General features: G+C 26.7%; 4 protein-coding genes across 8 annotated transcripts; all 4 read right to left on the bottom strand.

Moving 5' to 3' along the window:
• Positions 1–1,687: 1,687 nt before the first annotated feature.
• Positions 1,688–7,361, bottom strand: LOC123264359 (probable helicase senataxin). Its single transcript, XM_044727603.1, has 12 exons — positions 7,158–7,361; positions 6,160–6,268; positions 5,817–6,071; positions 5,530–5,750; positions 5,212–5,447; positions 4,910–5,153; positions 4,745–4,845; positions 4,301–4,428; positions 3,026–3,173; positions 2,558–2,952; positions 1,926–2,478; positions 1,688–1,857 (listed from the first exon to the last, which is right to left on the bottom strand). The coding sequence occupies exons 2-12, from the start codon at positions 6,237–6,239 to the stop codon at positions 1,735–1,737; spliced, it is 2,484 nt and encodes an 827-aa protein (XP_044583538.1). The 5' UTR covers positions 6,240–6,268; positions 7,158–7,361; the 3' UTR covers positions 1,688–1,734.
• A 1,277-nt stretch (positions 7,362–8,638) lies between these two features.
• On the bottom strand, positions 8,639–26,591 carry LOC123264360 (regulator of nonsense transcripts 1 homolog). 4 transcript variants are annotated; one of them, XM_044727605.1, is made up of 12 exons: positions 26,579–26,591; positions 13,119–13,226; positions 12,760–13,017; positions 12,446–12,690; positions 11,872–12,107; positions 11,548–11,791; positions 11,371–11,465; positions 10,709–10,827; positions 10,489–10,636; positions 10,030–10,427; positions 9,054–9,402; positions 8,639–8,967 (listed from the first exon to the last, which is right to left on the bottom strand). In XM_044727605.1, the coding sequence occupies exons 2-12, from the start codon at positions 13,217–13,219 to the stop codon at positions 8,836–8,838; spliced, it is 2,325 nt and encodes a 774-aa protein (XP_044583540.1). In that variant the 5' UTR covers positions 13,220–13,226; positions 26,579–26,591; the 3' UTR covers positions 8,639–8,835. The 4 variants fall into 4 exon arrangements, with proteins under 4 accessions (XP_044583540.1, XP_044583542.1, XP_044583539.1 ...); XM_044727607.1 differs by lacking the exon at positions 26,579–26,591 and adding an exon at positions 13,506–13,597 and having other exon boundaries at positions 9,054–9,261; XM_044727604.1 differs by lacking the exon at positions 26,579–26,591 and adding an exon at positions 13,506–13,595.
• On the bottom strand, positions 15,565–20,476 carry LOC123264363 (gephyrin). The gene is made up of 8 exons (XM_044727613.1): positions 20,326–20,476; positions 19,991–20,142; positions 19,268–19,455; positions 18,808–19,021; positions 18,473–18,748; positions 17,941–18,395; positions 15,935–16,262; positions 15,565–15,855 (listed from the first exon to the last, which is right to left on the bottom strand). The coding sequence occupies exons 1-8, from the start codon at positions 20,351–20,353 to the stop codon at positions 15,613–15,615; spliced, it is 1,884 nt and encodes a 627-aa protein (XP_044583548.1). The 5' UTR covers positions 20,354–20,476; the 3' UTR covers positions 15,565–15,612.
• On the bottom strand, positions 20,571–25,783 carry LOC123264361 (CLK4-associating serine/arginine rich protein-like). 2 transcript variants are annotated; one of them, XM_044727608.1, is made up of 13 exons: positions 25,572–25,782; positions 25,410–25,507; positions 24,921–25,096; positions 24,568–24,780; positions 24,241–24,490; positions 22,975–23,319; positions 22,371–22,739; positions 22,180–22,290; positions 22,054–22,102; positions 21,622–21,685; positions 21,434–21,539; positions 21,092–21,355; positions 20,571–20,862 (listed from the first exon to the last, which is right to left on the bottom strand). In XM_044727608.1, exons 1-13 carry the CDS (start codon positions 25,701–25,703, stop codon positions 20,844–20,846), a joined length of 2,196 nt encoding a protein of 731 aa, XP_044583543.1. In that variant the 5' UTR covers positions 25,704–25,782; the 3' UTR covers positions 20,571–20,843. The 2 variants fall into 2 exon arrangements, with proteins under 2 accessions (XP_044583543.1, XP_044583544.1); XM_044727609.1 differs by lacking the exons at positions 20,571–20,862; positions 21,092–21,355 and having other exon boundaries at positions 22,050–22,102; positions 25,572–25,783.
• Positions 26,592–26,715: the final 124 nt, after the last annotated feature.

Below are 26,715 nucleotides of genomic sequence, written 5' to 3'. Positions count from 1 at the left end.
GTGGAGATATATGAAATTACTTTGTAGTTCTATTTTATCAACGCATAGTAAGCACATATATATATAAAGATTTAAAGATGTCACTGGATTAAATTCTCATTCTTAATTTAATTTTAATTATTTTATATTAGTTGATGAACTCCCCTGATAGCCACCTTACCTATAACTTACTGTCAATCTACATACGCAATTTGAAGCAAACTTGACGGAAAGAGTTGGCAAAGCGAGCGATTACCTATTAGTTACCTATAACTTACTCTGCAAATAGACGTCAAAACTTGCTGTACAAGTATTTCTGTCAAATTGTAGTAAAGTTGAAAGGAAATTTAACTACAAGTTTGATTGTTAACTTGTATTCAAGTTGCGCCCGTAAATTTCCGTCAATTTGCTTACAACTGTTGTTGAGTGAAGAATTACCGCCAACTTGATGTATAAATTAACCGTAACTGCTGGAAGTCAACACTTACTGAGAAAGCGCTGGCTATCAGAGTACAGTTGAATAATTTTATTTTAATTTGTTGTTAACTACTTTGATGTTTTATAACAATTAAGTCATAATGATTCTAGAATTAGAAAATATTTTTGGCTTATTATAATACCTTAAAAGTCGATTTCATTTTAAATTATTAATAGTTTTTATTTGTCATTATATTTGGCGATTATTCAACTTATTACCGGTAAATATGGACATAAAAAAATCATTAATTATCAATTAATATTATTTTAAGTATATTTTTTATTTTATAACCAGCTTTAAAAAATTTTTTAACATGAAAATTAAATCTAATTATTACGTATTAATAATTAACACGATTAATTTTATACAATTTTTTATATAAATTCTATTTAATGACAATTTTTTATGAAAAGATTTTTCTTTATATAAGAACGTGATTTTATAGTAAACCGGTGACAACATTTTTAGTTTTTATATAATTAACAACAGTTATTTTTGAACCATGAAATACGAAAAACTTACGATAATATTTTTTATACTTTGTTTTCTGTTAATTTCTACATCATCTTTTGAGGTTTGACATATTTTACTTACATGAATTAATACTTTATAATATTTTATACAGAAGTTAGTAGATCAAATAAATTCAATAAATTTTTTTAAGTCGGATATACATCAAATTGGAAGTCGAAACTTTTCAAACGTTCCTCTATGGTATTACCCGTGGGTTCGTCGACTAACTATTAGAAAACATACTTTTGGAAAAAATTTACGGGAACGATATGCGGAAGGAACTGAATCCGGTAGCGGTCCCGGAGTAGTTTTTTACAAAATTTGGGTATTCAATTTTTCACATTACAAAAATTTTTATCATAAAATTGATTTATTTAAATGTCAAATTCATAGCACTAATTTCATTTATTGCTAATTTTTTTCAGAACACCATAAAGCTTCCATATTTAATGTATCAGACATATGAGGACACTAAGCAATAAATTTTATTTCAATATAATTAGATGAATAAAATTTATATTTACAAATTCGAAATAACCTTTTTACTTTTATTATTAAAGTAGGAGGTACTAATTAAGAAAAATTTATTCATAATTTATTGATATATACTTTTATTAGAGAATATTATTTTCATTCATAGAATACAAATTGAAACTTTAAAAATATAAATCTCTATCAAATAATCATTTTTTTTTATTATTATTATCTTAACTTAGCTTATTATTAACATGCTTTAAAACATAAATCTAGCAGATTAAAAATTATTAATGTTTGTGATTAATAATAACGTGATCAATAAGTGATTTTATTTCTTCTCCTTCGGTAAGATTGAAGTAGACACCTCGTTCATGTGCATCATCCAATAAATCCTGCCACATTTCATTACGCTGAAATAAAAACAACCAAGTAAGAAAAACTTTATATTACATTATTTAAATCAGATGAAAACTCTTACCCTAAAAGCGTTAAAGTTACCACATAGTATTAAGCTGTGTTTCGCGCGCGTTAGACTAACGTTAAGTCTATTGGGATCTTTAACAAATCCAATTCCTTCACTGCGAACACATGACAACACGATTATGTCACACTCAGACCCTTGAAAACTATCTACCGTGTTGACTTCAATTTTTTTTTGCTTAGGAGCCTCATCTTTTTTTTTCCCATCATCCTTGTTATCTTTTTCTATTTTCTTAGCTCTTTTAGCTTTTTTTTTCTTTTCGATTTTCTTTTTCATTTCCAGTTTAGCAGCTTCTGAAATTATTGTTATACCACAGTTGTTTATATCAATATTGATATTTTCGTCCTCATCTGTACTATCTTCACTGCCACTATTTTCTTTATAGTCTTCATCATTAATTTCTTCGTTGTTTTTGGCATCGATGCTTTCTTTTTCAGAATTCTCTGATTGATTATTTTTATTTTTATCAATATTACCATCAACATCATCTTCATCTTTATCAGAACGTTTTTTAATTTTCAATTGTTTGGGTTGTTCCTTTTTTTTGTTACTAAAGTAAACATAAATAGTATTTTTTTTTTTTTACATTAATTTATTTACACTAGAAGATATATAAAAAAATTACTTACATAGTTTTTATCAGTGAATTAATAAGTTTACGTTGATTTTGATATGGTGTAATCACGCCAATAGTAATTTCTTTTTCAGACTGTATCAACTTATTTTTTTCTCTCAAAGCACGAATTAAATTGGCCACTAGTATAGCTTCATTGGGATTTGATCTGCCGTCAGTGTCTTGTGGAAACGAATGATTCAATACTTTATAATTAAAGAAATCTAATGGAGCTACAGATGCCGCATTTTTTAAAAGTCCTCCGTAAAAATAACGATTAGGCCACTGTGCGATCATATCCAACATTCTGTACTGAGTATCCAACATAACAATAGGGTTTTCTAATTCGTGTTCAAAAATATGTTGTGCCCTCGCAAAAAGCGATGAGTCGTATCCATATCCCTTCGCTTTCTAAAAAAATAAAATAACAAAGCGGTTATTAATTAAACAGAATTTCTAAAAAATAAAAAACTATCATAAATACATTGGATAAAATAGTTGGTGGTAATTGTTGTGGATCTCCAACCAAAATCAATCTTTGTATCCTTAACAACGTCGGTACTAATGTTAATAATTCGGTGGCTTGAGCTGCTTCATCGATGATGCAAAATGGAATTTGTAGGCCACCATTTCTAAAAATAATTATTGTTTGTACAAAAACCAAAAAAAGAAGATGTTAAAATAAAAATTAACTACTTTTTAGATTCTCATCCGTTTTGCGAAATATTAGACAATAAATGTTAGGAACGTAGACAATAGCAATCCCTGGTTAAGAATACTGATTGAAAAGAATTGAGAAGCGGTTATGCAAACTGTATATCTATACACGGAAAAAAGTAAACTGTAAAATTCACTCGGATTCCGGTTAATTTTTATAGTTTCAAATAGTACAGCGGGCATCGGGGTGGCAAAAATATAAATATTACAGAACTTAATGTAGAAAGTGTAAAAGCCACAATTTATAATTTAATATCGAAAATAAATGATTAGTAGCTGTTACTATAGTAAATAACAACTCTCTCATCTTAAAAAATTACAGTTTCAAATGATAAAAATTGCCATTTCAATATATAATCCATAATATGAGGAGAAGGGGGTCTTACTCTAGAAGAATTCAACATTTGAAACAGTAAAAATTCTACTTTTAAAATATAAATTTTACCAGTCCACGCAGGTCAATAATTATAGTTTCATTTTTAGCGTTGCGTTTAAAATTTACCATTTTTATTTGTAAATATTGACGTTACTTGTATTAGAAATTTAGTAACTTTATTTTATACTTTTTACATATCATACGATCATTTTTTAGGTACGAAATGATAAATATCAAAGTCAAAATTCTTAATTATTATACTTTAACATTTCCGACATTCACATAGCGAATATTACTGTTTGAAATAGTATTTTCTTCCATTTAAAGAATTAATTGTAGCGTTTAAATGATAAATATTATAAAGTGAATAGCAAAATCACGATTTTACTGTTTGAAATGGTAATTTTTAGCAGTTGATCATTACTTATTATAAATCAAATATTATTTATTACAGTTTACTTTTTTCCGTGTATATACAAACAAAAGAATTTAAATTATTGAAAAGAATTCGAATTTCATCATTTTTAATTCTTTTTAATCAATTTTTTTTTAAACAGGGATAAGATGTTAAATTTTTTTTTTAAATGCTTTTTTTAAAAATTTAACATCTCATTACTTTTGTACACGTTCCCAAGATTTGTTGTCTAATATAAAAATTAACCTTACCCAAACAGATTCTTCATTTTATAACTTGTATAGCATGACGACAAAGTACAAGCAATAATATTTGCATTTTTTAAAATTTCTTCCTCAATCATAGACACTCTCGTTTCGAGTTTGAAAATAGTATGTTTCTGTAATAAATATTAAAGCATTGAAGTGTATTCTTAAATGACGGCAAATTCAAGTATTATGAATAAAAGTTATTATTCAATTTAAACTTTATTAATTTTTCTCAACCGTGATTTTTATAATAATTCTAACCCGTTATCACCTTTTCGGTCATTAATACTTAAAATTTAGTCGAACAGATACTAGCATTCACCAGCTAACTAGTGTTCAAGTTCGATGGTTGCCCATTGAATTAGATTTATACTAGCATAAAAATGACCGAAAAGGTGACAACGGGTTAGAAGAATTATTATTCAATTATTAGTAATCAATATGTACCTTCCATTCACGACCAAGTCTTTGCAAAGATATAGGAAGTACTTTTTTATGAATTTTTTCTTCTCTACCCACACGCACAATAAAAAATGGAACACCTTGCTCTAATTTATTGAAAATAAAAAAAAATTAGTTTTTGTAATATAATTTTTAAATTAATATACATACTTTGCATTGCTGGTTGTATAGCAAGCAGTTTTAAAACTAATTCATCGATCGCTTTATTTGATGGTGCACATACTAATAATCGTGATGCACTATTTGTTTTCAATGTATTTGCAATAATATTTTTAATACAAGTTGACTTTCCAGTCCCTGGAGGTCCCTGGATTAAAAATATTCCGGAGGTGGATCTTTGGATTGTAGCTATTACTCTTGACATTATTTCCGTCTGCTTCTCGTTCAAGCTTTCCTATGTTTGTAAAAATAAATAAACTACTAGTTTCATCAAAGATTAAAAAAATTCATACCTCAGTTATCGGAAACAGAATCTCGGTTGTTGAAGATAATTTGTACGATTCAGGATGCGGCTCTAAAATTGGCTTACACAGTATTGATTGGGGAATGTTATCCAAAGCCTCTAAAATCGTCAAATAAGACAATATCCATCCAGCTGTTGTCAATGACAGATGATCTGGTAAAGCGTTCAATGGGGTAAATCTAGTCATCAAACGATAATTTAATGTTATATTTCCCTTGTCTTTTCCTAAAAAATTTAATAAATTAGATTTATAAAAATTATAATTAAAAGTTTATCAAATTTCAATTATTATTCAAGTATTAATTACCACCAGTTCTTACTACTTCATCCACATATCCGAACTCTGAATATGGTTTTTTTCTGTTTGCTATCATGACTAAATCACCTCTACTGGGATATAAGTCTTCAAGATCACTACTGTATGGTACCGTAGCTATTAATTGCAAGCTGATAAATTTTTTAGTTGGGTCATCAACCACTACAGAACTGTAAGACCTTTGCATTACACTTGGAGTTATTTCTTTGAGTCTGTAAATTATAAATATTGAGTATATTTTATGAATTAGTGGATAGTTATTTATATTATTTTAATACTTTTTTCGCTTCCTCTCTTCAACAAAATTATCTTTCAACTGATACCAAAATTCATGGACCGTAAACGGTAGCATAGTTTCTCGATAAGATTTGTGATCCGAATATAATAATTTAGTAGGTTGCATTTCTATTGAGTCAATTATAGGCGGAGGTACTTCTTCATAATTTTTGTCAACAAGCCATGTGGGGTTCCACTCAAAAATTTGATAGAAAAATTCTTTTGTTGAATATTTCCAGGTTGATGTATTTCTTAAACTAATTTAACAAAATTAAAAGAAGAAAAGTTATCAGTTATGAAGTAATAATTATAAATTTATCGTTATAATTTGTAAAATTTACAAACCTGGTTATATTAGTCTGTTGACTTCGTGATGAATTAGAAGCATTTAAACTTCTAAATCTTGATATTAATTCGTCCCCCATTGTTTGTTTAAAAAAAATTGATTAGCCTCCTATAAATAACAAATGAATATTTAATATCATAAGTATTATATGTATTAACCCGCATGGAAAAATATATATGCGAAAAATATATGCAAATATATATTTTCACATATATTTTTTTTGCGCTAAATATATGTCCGCATATATGTTCACATATATGCGTGCATATAAATGTCTAGAGATAAACAGAAAAAAATTTAACTTGAATTAAGAAAATAATTTTGAAAAATTTAACTTTATTGATTTGAGTAAAAAAATTTTCAAACTTAGAAATTTTTTTTTCAGTGTATGCTTACATATATGGCTGCGTTCAGGTTTACTAAGTTCTGAGTAGGGCTGACTTTATCTACCAAAAAATTAATATTTAGACACACTTAAATAAATACACTTTGCATTGTTTTATTATAGATTTTTTTAAAAAACAATATAGTTACTTTAAATTGTTGCTACAAGATATGCTAAGATCTGCCAAGAACTTAGTAAACTTGAACGCGGCCTATGTAAGCATGTATATCTGCATATATGTCAGCATCTATGTGAAAAATATATGTTGACATATTTTTTTTTTGCGTAAATATATACGGCATATATATTATATATGCGACATATATTTTTGACATATATATTTCTCCATGCGGGAAATATTATATTCAATATTTTTAAATTATAATTGATAATTGATAACAATAAGAAAAACTTATGATAATTAATTTAGCAGATACTCAATAATTTTAAGAATTTTTGTAACAAATAAATTATAGCAAAAAAAAAAATTGAAAAGTAGAAATTTTAAAAATTAAAAAATGCAATTTTTAAATAATAATTTTTTGGAATACATTTGTTTGTTAAAAAAAATTAAAAAATGGTTAGCTAACTTTAATGTCATCAAAAACTTACAATAGAAATTTTGTGTAAGTTGAGCGAGTATGATTCATGCAAATATTTACTGCAGTAAACTTATGAACAAAATTTATTGATTCTTGTAATTGTAAATAGAGAAAAAAAAAACATTTTCACTTAAATTTAAAAGTAAGTACCCGGTACTTTATAATGATTTTTATGGAATAACTATCAACTGAAAAACAGTTGAGAACTCATTGCGAGATAAAATAAAATCAGTTCGGAGAAATTATAAGAGACCGATAAAATAAACTCGATGTACATCAGTCATTTTCAGTTGACGTAATGTATATTTATAAATTATAGTACACTTACAAAACAAATTTGTACCGTTTGATACCTTGGAAATATTGTTTTTACTGATGCATTTATGAAGCTACAGTTTTTTAAATAATTACAAGTATAATTTATAATTCAACTTTAATCACTTTAATCTCGTCAGTAGTAAAACTACATTATGATGGTCAATTAAAAGTTATTGAAACTAGAAAAATTATAATAATAAAAATTACGCAGTTAAAAGTATATGAAAATTAAATTAGCCGACATTTGAAAATTTTTTTATTAAAAAAAAGTATAAAAAAAATTTTTTTTTATTATTATTTTTATAAACTTAAAAAATCAAAAATTGTAAAATGTCTGCTAATTTTAGTATCATTAAATTAATTAGTATCATTGAAATAATAATATTTACTTACAAAATTAACATAAAAACAAAGATTAGCCACAAAAATTAATAAATTAAATAGCTGTATTTTACATCGTAACAAAACTACAGATTAAATACTACAATACTTTTATATTTTATGTGATATTCGAATGTCGATTGTTATAAGTGAAACGCAAAGTTGGTTTCAAGTTACTATGTTCGTGTTTCAATAGTATTTGCATAACAATGCGTGATTTATGTGATAAGTTCGTAGGTAGTGGTAAAACAAAACATTTTCATATAAAAAGGGTATTTCTTTTACCCAGATTTCGATTATCCAGATGGCGTAGGTGCACAAATCTTGTCGTGTTTTCTATATGTTATCAATATGAAATTGAAATATAACTGAATAAGTATACTTGATCATTATTATTCTTACATCAGCATTCATCTTAAATTAAGTTGACACATAAAAAGATTAATAACTCATATACATTTTTTACAGAAATTATGACTAAGTGATATAACCATATCAGATAATTAAAAAAAAATGATTTGAAAAACCAAGAAATTTATATAGGATGTTTTGATATTCAGTTCTCGGACTTCGAATTCTAGCTATTATTTTTCAACATTCACTGACAGCTTTGATCTATAAATAGTAATTCAATACGCTACGCAGGAAAATTATAGTTTGAAAAATACACATTTCAATGTTTAGAAATTGCTAAAGTAGAATTAAAAAATAATTACTTACATTCAAAGTATCAAAAATGTATAGATGATGTTTTCATGATATTAATTAATTTCCTTAAGTGATTATCGGATAGACTGTTTTTTTTTTATTAATTTATACATTTGAGTTAAAAGTAAAGTTAAAAGTTAAAAAAGTAAAACCAAGTATCAATATTACAATTGAGTTTGTCAATATCGTTAATAATAAAATTATGATATATAGTTTAATAAAAGAGCATTGTAGTAGTTAAAATCATAAAGAACATAGTCAATAAAATATATAAATATTAATTAAAAAAAGAAAGAATTATTATGATTAACAACTATATGACTTGTTATCGCTTGAATTCCATCTTTTGAAATATCGACGTAAACACCACGAGACTGAGCATCATTTAAAAGATTTTCCCATGTTTCATTAATCTGCAAGAATTTCAAAAAATGAATAATAAAGTCTTTAACATTAATTAATATTAAAAAATTATATACATTTAGTTAAATTTTCTTACCCTGAACGTATTAAAATTACCACACATAATTAAACTGTGCTTAGCTCGAGTGACGCTAACACAAAGTCTGTGAGGATCTTTAACAAATCCAATACCTTCGCTTCTTACACACGACATTACGATAATATCACATTCGGAGCCTTGAAAACTATCAACAGTGTTGACTTCAATTTTTTTTCGCTTCGGTGTATCATCTTTTTCTCCTTGAATTTCATCTTTTTTCTCTTTGTTACTATCCTCAACATTGCTGACTTTCTCATCAGTATCAGTATTCTCTTTGCCGCCGTCATCATTTTCCTTATCAGGATTATCATCACCTGCATCTTTTTTCAGTAATTTTTTCACTTCACTAAAAATTAAAAAAAAAATTATAATCTATATTATTAAGAGAATAAGAGAAATTTTGTGTCCAGGATAGTCATATGATAAAATCGATTTTTTTTAGTGAAATTTAGTGTCATTGCAAAGGTCTTGACTTAAATTTGTGTCTTTTCAAAGTTTCATATCATTCTCACAGATAATTAATTTATTATGATAAGTATTTAGGCTGCATTCGAAAATTCTCTATTTCTAGATACATAATTAAGAAATGACTCGGTATTTTGTGAACTATTGACGTTTTTAAAGATATAAGCTCATTCTGACATTACACTCATCTAGACCTTTCATTTGAGTACCCACATCAATTTTCCGTATATTTATATATATTATATATATGTATATATGAAAAACATATCAAAAATGCATGTGGGTACTCAAATGAAAGCTCTTGATGAGTGTAACATCAGGATGAGCTTATATCTTTAAAAACGTCAATATTTAAGAAAGTGAAGTGCAATTTAACAAAAGTCATTATTTAATAAAGCAAAATTTTATTTATTTATAGTTCACAAGTCACGGCAGTCACATAGTGACTGCAAGGTTGCTAATGAAAATAAATCAGTTTTAATAAGCAATAAAACATAAAATTACTTACGGTGGGTTCAATAAATCATTTATTAACATGCATTGCCTTTTGTAAGGTGTAATGACACCAATACTAACAATTTCCTTGTCGCTGGTTATCGATTTATTTTTTTCGATCAAAGCCTTAACGATTTCAGCTACGAGTGTCGCTTCATCTGGATTGGAATGACCGTCAGAATCTTGACTGTATGAGTGATTTAAAACTTTATAATTGCAAAAATTTAGCGGTGCTACGGAAGCAGCGTTTTTAATCGCTCCTCGATAAAAATATCGGTTTGGCCATTCCGCGATCGCATTCACCATCCTATACTGAGTATCTAACATCACAATAGGATTTTCGGACTCACTCTCAAAAATTTTTTGCGCTCTTGCGAAAAGAGACTGATCGTACCCATATTCCTTTGCTTTCTAAATAAAATAAACATTTTTATACATACAATAATTATTAATTGTAATTTATATTCAATACCTGAGATAATACAGTTGGAGGCAACTGTTGAGGGTCTCCAACTAAAATTAATCTGTTGATAGAGAACATTAGTGGGACTAAAGTTAAAATTTCCGTAGCCTGAGAAGCTTCATCTATTATACAAAAAGGTATGTTCAATCTGTTAGTTCTGAAAATAATTATTTTTCTTTAGTTAAATTTATAAGACTAAAACTTTTTTTTCAATAAAAGTCAATAATACCCAAATACAGCTTTCATACGATAGCTGGTGTAGCAAGAGGTAAGTGTACATGCAATTATATTTGCATTGTTTAAAATATGTTCCTCTGCAGCTTGTTCTCTCGTTACTGAACTGAATCGCTATTATATAAATAAATAATATTTAATGTAATTAATATTAGAACTTGAGTAGATTATAGGGTAAATATTTGCGAGTGGGGTCTTTAATTTTCATTTTTTTGAACGAAATTTCTATTTAATTTTATTGATATATATTTTTTCGAAAAATACATAAAAAAATGAATTAAAAAAAAAAAAAGTTGATTATCACAATTTTAACAAATTTTCAAAAAAATTTATAAATTGTTTAGAAAATTGTGATATTAATTTTTTTTTTAACTGTTCGTTTTTTTTATATACTTTTCAAAAAAAAATATATCAAAAACATCAAAAAAAGATAAAATAGAAATTTTATTCAAAAACATGAGCCAAAATTTTTTCCAATTTTTGAAGGCAAAAAAGTTATCGAAATTTTTATTTTTTTTTTTCACGACATTTTTTTATCATATAAATGCGCCGTAAAAAAATTTGAAAATGTTAATTTTTCACTTAGTTACGCCCCAAAATGGGGCTGACTCCACTTGTAAATAATTACCGATTGTAGTAATAAAGTAAAATATTTACACTCTTTCTAAGATTCAATAAAGATACACTTTTAACTGACTTATGAATTTTGTCTTCTCGACCAACTCGAACAATATCCCAAGGAATGTTTTGGTCTATATAACAACATGTAAGTAATTAATTTTTAGTACAATACAACATAAAATAATATTTATTGAAGTATAAATCATATACTACCTTCCATAAGTGGTTGAATCGCTAACAATCTCTGAACTAATTCATCAATAGCTTTGTTAGAAGGCGCACATACTAACACTCTAGGTGTAAGTTTTCTACTCAATACAGATGCAATAATATTTTTAATCACAGTGGATTTTCCTGTTCCAGGTGGCCCTTGAATTAAACATATCCCAGGAGTTCGGCTTTCCACAGTAGTCACAACTCGGGACATAATTTCCAATTGCTTTGAATTAAGAGTGTCCTTTAAAAAAAAAACAAGTTTTATAATGCAAATTAAAATTGTTTAAATATAAATAAATAAATAAATAAATATTAAAGTACTTTTGTGACAATCGGTAGAATGGTGAGACATGGCATTAATCGGAAAGAGTCAATATCTGGTTTTAAAATTAATTTAATCAAAGGCGATTGAGAGATATTCTCTAATGAATCAACGTGAGTTAAATACGACAAAATCCAGTCTACAGTAACCAGAGTTACAGAACCTGATAATTCAGACTGTGAACAGAGTTTTGTCAAAATAACATAGGTCAATGTTGTTGATGAGCTCCATCGATCTAAATATGAAATTAATTTTATAATAAAAAAGAAATAAGTAAATTAGTTTTATAATAACAAAAAATATTCTTTACGATTAAAATCAACCAACTTTTAATATTTTAATAATACTGAAGTTGACAGACATTAAAAATTTTTTTAGAATTTTATGGCAATTAAATTATTATAAAAAAAATTTAATTAAAAAATTTCACATGTGAAAATTAAAAAAAATTACAAGTGAAAATTTTTAGAAGCATTTTTTATTATAATTGATTTGTTATAAAAATTTTTAAAATTGACAGCTGACAGCTAATTTCACTATTATAATATTTCATTAAAAAAATACGTTTCTTACTTCCATCTCTCGAAACTTCTTCAATATATCCAAAATCTTCAGTTTTTTTGGTTGTATACTTAATAATGACGAAATCTCCGCGACCAGGATACTTATTTTCAAGTTTATTATCTTTAATGTTACGTGGGACTGTTGCAGTCACCTTGAATCGGGTGAGCCGACGGGTTAAATCATCGCTTTTGTTGCTTACTCGAATAAACTCATACGATGATTCTCTGATTGGTGCAGTTATTGTACTTGGTTTTCTAAAATATTTAAAATTTACGCAAGTATTATATCATGTTATTCAATTTAAATATCAAATTAAACATTACTTTTTTTTCTTTGCATCCTCAGCAATATCATCTCGCAATGTGTACCAAAATTCACTTAAGATAGGTGGCAAAAAGATTTTCTGATACTCCTGAAACGAGGAATAAACTAATTTCACAGGATTCATAGGAATACTATCTATGACACTTGGTGGGACGTCTTTGTATGAATTATCAAAAGTCCAAGAAGACTCCCATTGAAAAATTTGGTAAAAAAATTCTTTGCGTATACTATCATAAGAATCTTGATCGAGTAAGCTACTATTGGTTGATCAGTATGAAAGCAAAATATGAAATTGTTTTTAAAAAGTTATTATAATCATATTTTATAAATTTATTTGATTTCTAAGCAGTAAACATACCTGATAGATTTCAAATCAGAGCTCTTGGAAGAATTATTTTTTAAATCTAAACGACTCAATAACAGAGCAAATTGCAATTCTTCATCTTCGTTTTCGAACATTTTTTAGCTGAAAATTATTTACAAAAAAAATATGAAAATTAATGTAGCAGATATTTGAAAATTGTTAGAATTTTTAAAAAAAATAAATTATGGCGAAAAAAAATTGACTTGTAGAAATTTTTAAAAATAAAAAATGCAATTTTTCAAAAATAATTTTTTTTAACAAATTTGTTTTTTAAAAAAATAAAAAATTGGACAAGTTATCATTAAAAAATTAATAATTATAATATAACTCAGAGAAATACATGTTTTAAAACAAGATATTGGATATGATGATTGATACTACCTAAATATCTTGATAATTATAACTAAAGAAGAGAATCCAAAGACGCTTGTATTAAAATTAAGATATTAATTAATAAAACATATATTTGAAATTGTATTTTTAAAATTATTTATTATTATTTAATCATTAAATAACTGACACTTATAAATAATTAAAATAAGGCAAATAAAACTCAGCTAGTATATGCTTGTGTCAAATATACAAACAAATGAACGCAATGAAAAACATAAAGCGTAGTTGACAGCAATGCCACAATGGTCGTTTGAGAAAACAGTGGAACTGTAAATAATTTTATACTACTTGTTTAAGAAAATTTTTTCTCTGATTACAATTGATGAATCATCAATTATTAATTTAACTAACAATTATTACCGCATTAATAATAAAAATTAAAATAAGAATTCATGATTTGTACAAACTCTGGACTATTGAAGATTATAAATTAATACTTACAGTATACTTATTATTATTATAATAATTATATTAATTATGTCTTTTAATTTTTATTTTTAGGCTTGAATTATTTATTGCAAGAGATGTTTAATTTTATCAACTATGTATTTCAGGCAACGAGTAAAGCATGCAACTGCTTGTATATTAAAACAAAACGAATAGTAGATTTATGTTCTTAGAATTTATATGAGCGATAACGATATGTGAAACTTTATATGTAATGTAACAACCAATCAGGGTTATTGATTTGGATATAAAGTCAATATGACAATACATGTTATTTTTCAACATCTCAATTGTCACTTGGTGATGAAATAGTTTTTTCATATAATAACATTAAAAATTGAACTATGTTAATTTACTATCAGCTTAATAATTAAAATTTTACAATATGATCACAAAAATTCAAAAATTTATTTTACACATTTTTTTTACAACTATACTTAGCTAATTTATTATTATTTTATTGAGCAAAAATAAAAATTTTAAATATCACTGACCCAAACTTAGAAATAAAGCTTAAATTTGAAAACTAATTAAATAGTTACGTGTTACTAAATCGCAACAATAATTGCTAAAATATAAAGCGTGTAATTAAACGATAGAGAAGTGCACATTTATTTACAGTTCACATACACTTATAAATACGACGAGTGATTCCTGGGATTCCCATTAGTAAGCGCGCTCTTGTGGGAAAAATGAAGTTTCAATTTGAATGATGAGTTGAAGGGGTTAACGGCAGCAGTATATTATAAGGAAAAAAGAATGTAAATTACAATTATTTAAATTTAAAGTTGAAAAAATTTTCCAAATCATTTATTTATTTATTTGTTACATTTTTATGTATAGAATGTTTAGAATTAATTATTTTAAACAGTACATAACATCTGTAAAGAGAAGATAAATTTAAGAAATTAAAGAATTAAATTTGAAAGGAAAAAAAATATAAAAAAAAAATTAGAAAAAATTTCAAAGAATAAGAAAAACTTAATATGTCTGATAGTTTATAATCACAATTTGATAGTTTAGAATCACTATTTGTACACCTGGAATGTTATTATTTTAGAATCACCCTTTTTGCTTCACTTTTTATTTTATCTGCTGGCCCTCCAAAAATGTCAATATCAATAGCATATTTGTTGATGACTATGATTATGATTACGAAAGTTTATATTATAATTATTACTTTTTATAAGTTCCAGGTGCTGTTTCCGGAGTAATTTTGAAGAAATATAAATTTTTGTTGTCTATTTGGTTCTGAGTATAACTCAATTTATTGTCACTTTTTAAAAGCCAACGAAAGTTGTTCGGAAAGAGTTCAGTTTTTTTTTTTGTCAAAAATTATCCAAAATAGTTTAAACTTTGATATTTTTATAGTTTTTTTCAATTATTAAATTATTAAAAACTTCACTAGGATCTCTTAAAAAATGTTTGTATTTTTATTAACTTCTCAAAAATTTTTACAATAATATGTATAACATACAAGATTTAAGGATAGTATAGACAACTATTTTGAAAAAATAAATTTTCATTATTATCTAATATTATTTATTAAATATACGCAGTGATTTTAATTCTTAACGAATCAATGACATATTAGAAAATTATATGTACTTAAAGGAATGAAATTTGAATGATATATCATTCAAATAAATTAAAAATTAATTTGATCGAAGCCAAGAAGCATTGCTGGTACAGACTCGCCTTCTTTGACATCTTTGCGTTCATCAGTTCGTCCAGGTAGCATGAGTAATGCATTAGCATGTTTGCAACTGAGCAGTTTGCTACTTATTTGATTACCCGTACTATAAGCCACTGGAATTTTTTCTGGATCTGACCACTGTAAAATAACTCGCGCGTACTCTGGCCGAGGATCAAGTCTATATGAAGAAGAAACCTATGATAAAAAATAAAGTAAATATTATTACAATTATTTCATTGCGTTCATTTCTTTAAAAAATAAGAAATAAAATTACTTGAGCTTGAACGATCGTTGGCTTTGAATAATTACCAGACAACCTGTTAATCAAGGGAATGGCAAATAGATGTGCTGTGACTGTTGCCGAAACCGGATTGCCTGGTAAGCATACGATATACTTATTTATATTATTATAAACACAAGTTGCAAATGCCGTAGGTTTTCCTGGCTTCATATTAACTCTTCCAAAGTGTATTTTAGTACCAAAAACTTGAGTTAAAATTGGCTTAACCAAATCTCGGTCACCCATCGACAAAGAACCTGTGGTTATAAGAACATCCACTTTGTCGAAAGCATCACGCATAACTTTTATCATGACACTCTCGCTAAAAAAAGTATGAGCATAATTAATAATTGTAAAACAACAATTAGATGTTTGTTTGTAGTATTGGTAATTATTTACAAGTGGGGTCAACCCCATTTTGGGCCATAACTATAGGTGAAAAATTAACATTTTCAAATTTTTTTTTTTTATTCTGCTTGTTTTTACGGTGAATTTATGATAAAAAATCTCGTAAAAGAAAAAATAAAGATTTTAATAGCTTTTTTACCTTCAAAAGTTGGAAAAAATTTTGGCTCTCATGTTTTTGGATAAAATTTCTATTTTATCTTATTTTGATGTTTTTGATATATATTTTTTTGAAAAGTGCATAAAAAAACGAGTATTTAAAAAAACAGGCCATTCGGGAGCCGAAATGGAAGTAGATTTCTTAATGAGTAGAAAAAAAAAAAACTACTAGGATTGTAAACGAAAAAAAAAAAAAAAAAACACGTGCAACAGCAAATTTCATAATTGACATAGCGGAATAAGACATAATTTTGAGACTACACATATCGCGTTACAGATGCCATAAGGGCGTATAAAAATTATACTAAATTATACTAAAAATAATAAATCTATTATTTTTTCTAAGTCCAAGAAAATTTTTACTTGAGCGAAAATTTTTTTTTTGCATTTCTGCACGTTTCATACAAAAATACGTTGATTCCCGAAAAAAAAATTTTTTTGATACGCCCTTATGGCTCCCGGGCCCCACCTCGGATGCCATATGGGCGTATCAAAAAAATTTTTTTTCGGAAATCGATATATTTTCGTCCGAAATGTGCAGAAATGCAAAAAAAAATTTTTCTCCTAACTAAAATGTTTTTTGGACTTAAAAAAAAAAACAGAATTTTTGTTATACGCCCTTATGGCATCCGAGATAGGTACCGGGAGCCATAAGGGCGTATAAATTTTTTTTTGTATTTCTGCACATTTCAGACGAAACTGCGTTGATTCCCGAAAAAAAAATTTTTATACGCCCTTATGGCTTTTCACCAGGACCTTTTGCCGGTATACGCCCTTATGGCATCTGAAACGCGATATGATTTGGTACTAAAATTAAAGCTTATTTAAAGAGCTTTCAGATGCAATTCACAGAAATAAGTTATCCCGTTCAAAAGTTATTCGAGTAAGAAAGTGAAGAAATATGAATTTTTATGATTTTGAAAATTTTGAAATCCTGGCATTTCTAAATTACTTGACCGATTTAGCTCATCTTCGAACTTGACTTTGGTATCTATCTGTAGAATAAGTATGTTGAATTTGGTAAAGATCCGTTGTAAATTAGCGACGCTATCGTCGTGACAAGCCGCGTTATATCTAACATATATATATATAAACTTTTGAGCTATATTTATTTCCTGACTCAGCTCGTCAAGTCGAAATATAGCAAAATTTTTTCAAAGTTCCGTCATGAGAACCATTGCAATAGTTGGATTTCTATTAAATCTACTAAAAAGTTAAATAACACAATTTTCTAAAAAATGTATAAATTTTTTTGAAAATTTGTTAAAATTGTGATGATCAACTATATTTTTTTTTTGTAATTGTTTATTTTTTATGTATTTTTCAAAAAAAAAAATATATCAATAAAATCAAATAAACATTTCGTTCAAAAAAATGAAACTTAAAATGATTGACCCCACTTATAAATATTTACCGTAGTATTTTAGTGAACTTACTCGTCCCGAGCAATTCCCAAATCAATCGAATCGTAACCGTATTCTCTCAGTAACATCATAAGAGTAATTTTATTACTATCGTAGACATGACCAGGTTTTGGAATTTCTCCAGCTGTTTGCAGTTCATTTCCAGTTGATAAGATCCCAATTACAGGAACTTTAGTAACTTGAACTTTAGAATATCCGCAACTTGTTAAAATTCCCAATTCAGCAGCTCCAATTTTAGTAAATTTACGCAATACCAATTCGTCTTTTCGTATGTCGCTAGCGATTGGACGAATATCTTGCCCCTCTGAAGGTTTAACCAAAATTTCTATTTCTGTTTCTTCATTAAATTCATTTTTTGATACTAACTTAGTATCTTCTACTTGAACAACAGCATTTGCGCTATCTGGTACCGGTGCTCCAGTGTTTATTCTAACACAAAAACCGCTACTCAGTTTCACTAAGCTTGGCTGGATTTTATTTAGAAAAATAATTTATGTATTACTCAATTGATAATAAGAATATTTTCAAGATAAAATAATTTTACCGTATCTCCAGCCTCTAGTCCACCTAATACTTGTCTTAAGCCATCACCATCACTAGCAATCACTGCGTATCCGTCTTTAATAGAAGCAGGAAAAGGCGGTAAGTCACAAAGAGAAAAAATATCTTTGCTTAAAATTCTTCCGTGACATTTCCACAAATCTACTGTTTCAGTTTCATTATTCCACTTTATGTTATTAAATATTTCAGCTACTTCTTCCATAGAAATCATTGGCCATGGAGAGGTACGACGACGATTGGCGACATTTCCTACTTTAAACTTAAAAATAAATTTTTTTTATTTTCTCAGTTCACTGATAATTATTCTTATCAACTTACTGAATCATCGGAATGGTTTACATGGGAACACTCGTGCTTAATCTTGGCTCTCTGGACTTCTTCGTGTGTTTTAATTACATTGTTTTTATTATTTATAATTAAGTCAACAGCATGTGGAATAGTTTTCACTATAGCCAATAAATTTTCTTTGGCAGCTTTTGGCGAACCGGGAAGATTTATGATGAGTGTTTCTTTACGAATACCACAAACACCTCTAGTTAAAGTAAATAAAAAGTTTAATAATCATTTTTTAATCAAAAACTTTTTAGTTTCTGATAGCCGGTTAACTGTACCCTTATTAAAAAAAAAAAGGTTTAAAACGATTCAACCCAAGCAAAATGTATATCGATATATTTCTCAAGTTGAATTTTTTTTTATTCGCTTTGAGCCATTTCGAATTTTTTCAAATCTCTTTTCTAATCAGGGTAACTACATATTTTGTTAATTATTTTTTTATTACCTTGATAACACAGCTAGTGGTGTGATTTTTAAACTAAAATTTAGCATAGCAATTGAAAGCCCGGGGGCCTCTTTTTCAATAACTTTTTTAGTCGCTTCTGGAGTATTATCTCTTGCAGAAAATCCCGTTCCACCAGTTGTTAAAATAACATTTATTTTAAGTTTATCTGACCATTGTTTTAATATTTTCTAAATGAAAAAAAAATTCTTAAAATTATCAAATATCTGCATGACATTAAAGTTAGCAGTCACTTAATAATTTTTTAATTTTTTTTTTAACAAACAAATTTGTTCCAAAAAATTATTTTTAAAAAATTGCATTTTTAATTTTTCAAAATTTCTACATGTCAATTTTTTCTTCTAATTTTTTTTGCTATAATTTATTTGTTAAGAAAATTTTTAAAATTAATAAATGTCTGCTAAATTAATTTCCATAATATTTGCTAATTAAATTTTCATACAAAAATTTATCATACTAAAGTTATCTAACGTTTTTAATTTTATGATTTTTTTTTATTTATTAAATTAGAACTAAAAAATATTTTTTTAAAATTACACTTATAGTTTTTCAAGTTTTTTACGAATGAAATTTTTTTTGTAATAATTTTTTGAATCAAAAAAATTCTAAAAATTTTTAGATGAGGGCTAAATTAATTTTGATTAAATTTGTTTGGTAAATAAAATTTAAGTTGATATTTAGTGAATAAATAATTAAAAATTTTACCATTATTTTATCTTCATTATCCGGTACGATTTTATACTCCAGAACTTGTCCTTTAAAAACATTATTAATTTCACTATCTGCATTTTCAATCAAATTTCGTAATTCTAATCCGCTTTTATCTTTAACAGGATCATCTGCACATGTGTCACTAACTGAAATAATTAAGTAATTTGCTATTGTTATTAATAAAGTAAAAAATAAACAAGTGCTTAACCTCAAATAAATATTATTTTACAAAGTAATTATCGTCAAATAAATATTAAAAAATACTTGATGTATTTTTTAATAAAATAATAATGAGTAATTCAAGAAAAAAATAAAATTTCTAATATTACTTGTTAAAACTCCAAATGTTATGACCATTGTACGGATGAGTCTTGTTATCTTGACGTCTCTATTACAAATGTATATAATTTTGATCCTTACTTTATTAGTCTCATAATAAGAACTTGATAATTAAATATTATCACATATATTACGTCAAGATATTATTATCTTGAGAACATACTTAGGAATTAATATTTTTATGGATGGATAAATGCAAAAACTTAAAAAAAAAATAATGATTGAAAATTAGTAATTGATTATAATAAACATATTTATTGGAAAATTGTTTTATAAATATGAAACGTCGCAGAAATAATAAATAACAATCACCACAAACGTGTAACGAAATGCGCAAACATTTCAATGTGATATATATTATCAATAACAATTATTAGAGAAGATAGATATTAATTTACAAACTTTTTATCTCTAGCTAATATATATTATGATTGTTAATATTAACATTTCATTTGTTACATTATTTCAATAATAATCGGATGGAAGATTGTGCATTTTGTATAAAAAGTTAATAATCAACCAAGCCTCTGAAAAAAAAAAATAAAATTGATTATAATAAAATTATTTGATGATAAATACAATGACCAGGGGTATATTTAGACATGTTATTCGATAATTAACAATCGAAAAAAATTTTTTTTTTATTTACGACGTTTGTTAGTTAATAATATGTCTAAAATACTCTTGATCAATTTATTTTTTGAGTCCAACGTCAGCAAGGAGTATTTTGACTAATTATAAAAAGTTATCTTTTACCGACTACTACGGGGACTTAAAGAACGAGGCGAACAATCTCTATAACGTCTCCTCGATTCTTGCCTACTAGAATCTCTATCTCGTCTATCTCTATCCCTATCTCTTTCTCTATCATTATCGTTTTTTGTGTCACGTAAATCACGATCTCTTCGATCACGCCGACTAGATGAATGTCGAGGGCTTCGACCAGGACTCGGTGATCTTGAAACAGAAGATCGTGAATCCGTACTATGGCCTTCATAACGATGTCGTCTTTCTCTTTGTCTGTTTAAAAAAAAATTGTGATTAATATTTTAGTTTAATAACTAACTAATAAGTAATTAATTATTTTTATAAGCATACTTTCTACGAAGCTTTAAAGACATTTCTCGAATTTCATCTTCGCGGTCCTGTCTTTGTTGTTCCATTTTTTCGATTCGTGCTTGCTCAGCTTTTTTATCAGCTCTAACTGTAAATTTAAAATTATACTTTATTTTAATGTTCTGAACTTAAATAATGAATGATTTTTTCATTTTGTTGAATAGACTTACATTGGCGGTTTAGTAAAGTTTGCATTTTTTTCTTAAGCCGCTCTTGGGGTGTAATTTTTACCGGCTGAAATATAAAAAAAAATTGAGAAAAATAATCCATTTTTAATTTCAAACGATTCCAATTATTATTTTATTCAACAAGTAATTTTTATAAATGTATTTGTTGAATAAAATTTGGATTCAATATTCATTAAACTACGGCTTATTAATTTATACTTAATTTTATATATAACTAAAATAAATAAAATAAAAATATAATTCAATATTAAACAGATGATTTGATGACATCTGTCGATTGCTTAATAAAAATATATATTTTATTTTTTTTTTATATTAAAATCATTGATACTTTTAACTATCATATTAAAAATGTTCAGTCATTAATCAGTGTTTTTAATAATTGTCTAAAAAAGCGTTACGGTTCTTACTGACTTTGTGTCCGCCACCAGAATTTGTACTTAGCCCTGCTTTTGGCTTGTTTCTGTAATCAAAATAATATTTATATTCAAACTATCTGCAGAAGATATTGTTAATTAAAAATTTTTACTTTATACTTACGTGTTTGCGTTAATACTCGTAGATTTAAGTGCTGTATTATGATTATTTTTATCTTCATTATCGGAAAGTTCAAGTTCTAAGCTAGAGGATTTTCCTCGACGACCATAGTACCTTAAAATAAATAAAATAGAAACTTTAGTATAAAAAAATATTTTAATTCATCTAACAACAATAAATAAAAAAATCAGTACCTTGGCAATGATGTTTTATTTTCCACACTTCTCGATCTTTTACCCACACTATTACGACTTTTAGACCTTGACCTAGATCTCACGGGGGATTTTGATCTCGATCTAGACCTTGACTTCGATTTAGAATATCGCATCTTACGATGGTTACCAGGCGAACGAGAATGTGACTTTGATTTAGACCTTGAGCGTGAGTATTTACTCGAAGATGAGGTTCTTGATCTACGACCGCGTGATCGTGATCGAGACCGGGATCGAGATCGAGATCGTGAGCGTGAGGTGCTCGCACTTCTACGGTGCCTGCTTCGATCACGACGTAATCGACTTCGTGATCTTGATCTTCTTCTGGGTCTAGATCGTTGTCTTCTTGACCTAAGAAATAAAAATTTTTTTCATTTAGTTCAATTCAACACTGAAAAAAAAAATCTTGACTGGAAAGTAAATTTTCTTGGCTCAAGAAAATATTAAAGAAGATTGAATATTTCTTGAATTAAATCAAAGTTTCTTGAATCAAGAAAATTTTTTCTTGCTCCAAAATAACTTTTGTCTTTCTTAAAATTTTCTTGATGCAAGTTTTTTTTTATTTAAAAAATAGCAATAAACCGACCTGGATCGAGAATCACTGATTCGTTTGTCTCGAGAACGATAAAATCGTGTAGATCTATTTCTAGACCTTGAGCGACTTCTTGATCTAGACTTAACAGATCTTCGACTGATAGTTCTTTCATTAAAATTCGGGCTTTCTGATCCTTTTCGTCTCAAGTGAGAGTAGTTTATTTTCTTAGTACTCGATGGTGTTATTTGTGAACTACTGCCATGGGTTTCTTCTTCACCACCAAAACTTGTGATGTAAGTAATCTGTCCAGTATTGGCCGGAGAAATCGAACGTGAACGTGATTTAGATGATGATTTTCGATAAGGATTATACTCAGGACTTTCTCGCGCTGCGTAACTACAAACATAATAATTTATTAATTGTTATTATTATTAATTAACTGAAATAATGTAATAAGATGTCAATTTAATCTATATTATTAAGAGAATAAAAGAAATTTTGTGGCCAGTGTATTTATATGATAAAATAGGTTTTTATGGTTAAATTTGGTATCGTTGGAAAAGTTTTGACCTTAAGTTGTGCCTTTTCATGGTTTCAATTCATTCTCATCAATAGTCAATTTATAATGATAAGTATTTAGACTGAATTTGAAAATGCTCTATCGCTAGATACATAATTAAGAAATGACCTTGTATCTTGTGAACTATTGACATTTTTAAAGATATAAACTCATCCCGATGTTACACTCATCAAGATCTTTCATTTGAGTACCCACATCAATTTTTCATACATTTATATATATTATATATATGTATATATGAAAAATATATCAAAATGCATGTGGGTACTCAAATGAAAGCTCTTGATGAGTCTAACATCGGGATGAGCTTATATCTTCAAAAACGTCAATAGTTAAAAAAGTATTGTGCAATTTAACATAATTAAGGAACAACCTTGTGAACCATTGACATTTTTAAAGATATAAGCTAATTCTAACTCTACACTCATTGAGACTTTTCATTTGAGTACCCACATCAATTTTTCATATATTTATATATTATATATATATATGTATATATGTATATATGATAAAAATATATTAAAATGCATGTGGGTACTCAAATGAAAGCTCTTGATGAGTGTAGCATCAGGATGAGCTTATATCTATAAAAATGTTAATAGTTAAAAAAGTACCGTGCAATTTAACAAAAGTCATTATTTAATAAAGCTAAATTTTATTTATTTATAGTTTATAAGTCACGGCAGTCACATAGTGACTGCAAGGTTGCTAGTTATAATTATTAAGTTTATAGTTACCTAGGTGGACTCATAACTCGCCCAATCATTTTTTTTTCTCTAAATGCTCGACGTTCACGTCGTGAACGTCTTCCTGAATACATAGCTTTTTCTTCTTCTTGTTTACGTGCCTGCCTTAAGGATTCCGCTTCTTCAAAGTCCTGGGTTAAAAAACTAAAATAGTCAGCTCCGATTAATCCATACTTTTGAGCAACTTGATTCATCTCGTGTGCCTGAGATGGTTCAATTTGTGATACATCCACACAAATATCTATTTGAACATCATAAATAATTAATTTTAAATAAATAATTCATAGCAATAACTATAATTATAAGAATTAATAATACCTAAATCAATATCACTATCTTCATCATCAGCTTTTTCATCAACTGAATTCAAATCTGGTTTAGCGGTTTCTTGTATTGGCTCATCTGTCTCATAATTATAACCAATAGCAGCATTATTACTTGATTTCTTCTTATCTTTTAAAAATTCGGGTTTAGTCGATGACCCAAATTGTTCTTCTAAATGAATTTGATGTAAAAATTTTTCTTCAGTAACTGAAAATCAATAAAATTATAACTATAATAAGTATTATGTAAATATATATTACGCATTAATTTCAATTCAACTAATATACAGTAAAGAAACGTAAAATTCGAAGATTAATGTATGGAATGTGCTTGTTTAAACTAATTACCTCCTAAAAACTCATTTTGAACAATAATACGATATCGTTCATAATTAATATGTCTATCTTCACTCGTTAATGGTACATCAATGTCAACCGAGTTTGGTGGCTCTGGTATCCAATCAAGATGTGCTCTAACATCGAATCTATCAATCAAATTGTCATCATGTCCTTGCCATGGCATCCTACCAATAAAAAAAAATATACATATATGTTATAATTATTTCTTCCATCATGAAAATTAAGTTAGCTGGCATTTAAAAATTTTTAGAATTTTTTTTATTAAAAAAATTATTACAAAAAAATAAGAAAAAAATTTCATTTATAAAAAACTCGAAAAACTTTAAGTGCAATTTAAAAAAATATTTTTTTGCTCCAATTTAATAAATTAAAAAAAATAAAAGAAACTAGAAACGTCGGCTAACTTTAGTATTATTCTCCAATTAATTTTCAGATCAAGAGACTTTGATGATTGTTATAATTATTATTATTATTTACATGTTAGCTGGACTATCTCCAGCAGCAGCAATCGCCGCATCCAAATGAATTTTACACGGTCTTCCGTGTAATTGAAGAAATTGTGTTGGGTCAGATTTCTAAAATAAATGAAAAATAAATATATAAAGTGACATTTAATTAAATGGCTTTCAAAATACTTACAATTTTTTCATAGTAATCACGACGACGTTCAGCACGTCTCCGATAGTCAACAAGCATACCACGAATTTTCTTTTCTTGTTTTCGTGCTTCATGCCACATTCTACCTCCTGTTTTTTTAACTGAAAAACTCATTTTTACAGCTTAATTTATTTTTTAACATTAAATAAATGAAATACTCAATTTAATAAAAATAAAAATCACTCGATTATTATTATTATTATTATTATTATTATGTCATATTTTAATAAAATAAAATTTTAATAATAGTTATACTTGATAACTAAAAAACATAGTCACGATAACTAAAATATCCAAATAATTAAAAAAACTATTTATATATTACTAAAAATTAAACTTTACTGATAATCTGAGGCATTGCAAATAGCAAACACCATTGAGCATTAAAAAAATTCCAAGTAGGCTTTACTGCAGCAAAGCGGTATTTTCATGAGCGACAAAAATTATTGCCGGAAAAAAGTTTATTGAAGACCGTGTACACGAATCATACGCTCTCTCTCAATGGGCATGTCGATCTAAATTACTCTTAATACCGATAATAAAGAAATCTCAAAATGATAATTTACGCACATAAGGTAATATTTAAATAAATTAAAAAAAAGCGGCAGATTTTTTTTATTCAAATTTTTATCTTTTTTATTATTTACTATATTGTTATCAATAAATAGCAAAAAATTCTATTATGGTTATAATGAAAATTTTTCGGTGAGCAAATATATACATGTATATATATAAAAATATAAATTTATATTTCTATATATATACATATACATAAATTTATATTTATATAGTTATTATTAAATAAATAAATAATGGAATATATATATAAAATAAGGCATAGTTAATATTTTTATACAGATTTATAATAAAGAAAAGAAGAAAACAAAAAAATAAACTCATGCAACAAAGATAAAGATGCATTTGTTTATTATTAATCTTATGTAATATCGTTTCAAATTCTTAATTCCAGTATTGTATATAATAATCACAATAATAATTATAATGTCAATGTATACAGGTTATTAGATACAATTTTTATTTTTATATTATCTTCACACGTCGAAGGTTTCATTTTTAAAATGTTATTATTATTATTATTATTATTATTATTATTATTATTTTCAGT

This window comes from Cotesia glomerata, linkage group LG4 (assembly GCF_020080835.1).
Source record: "Cotesia glomerata isolate CgM1 linkage group LG4, MPM_Cglom_v2.3, whole genome shotgun sequence".
Classification (NCBI taxonomy): Eukaryota; Metazoa; Arthropoda; class Insecta; order Hymenoptera; family Braconidae; genus Cotesia; species Cotesia glomerata.
Note: the sequence above shows the minus strand (reverse complement) of the source record. Positions and strands in the feature narration are given on the sequence as shown.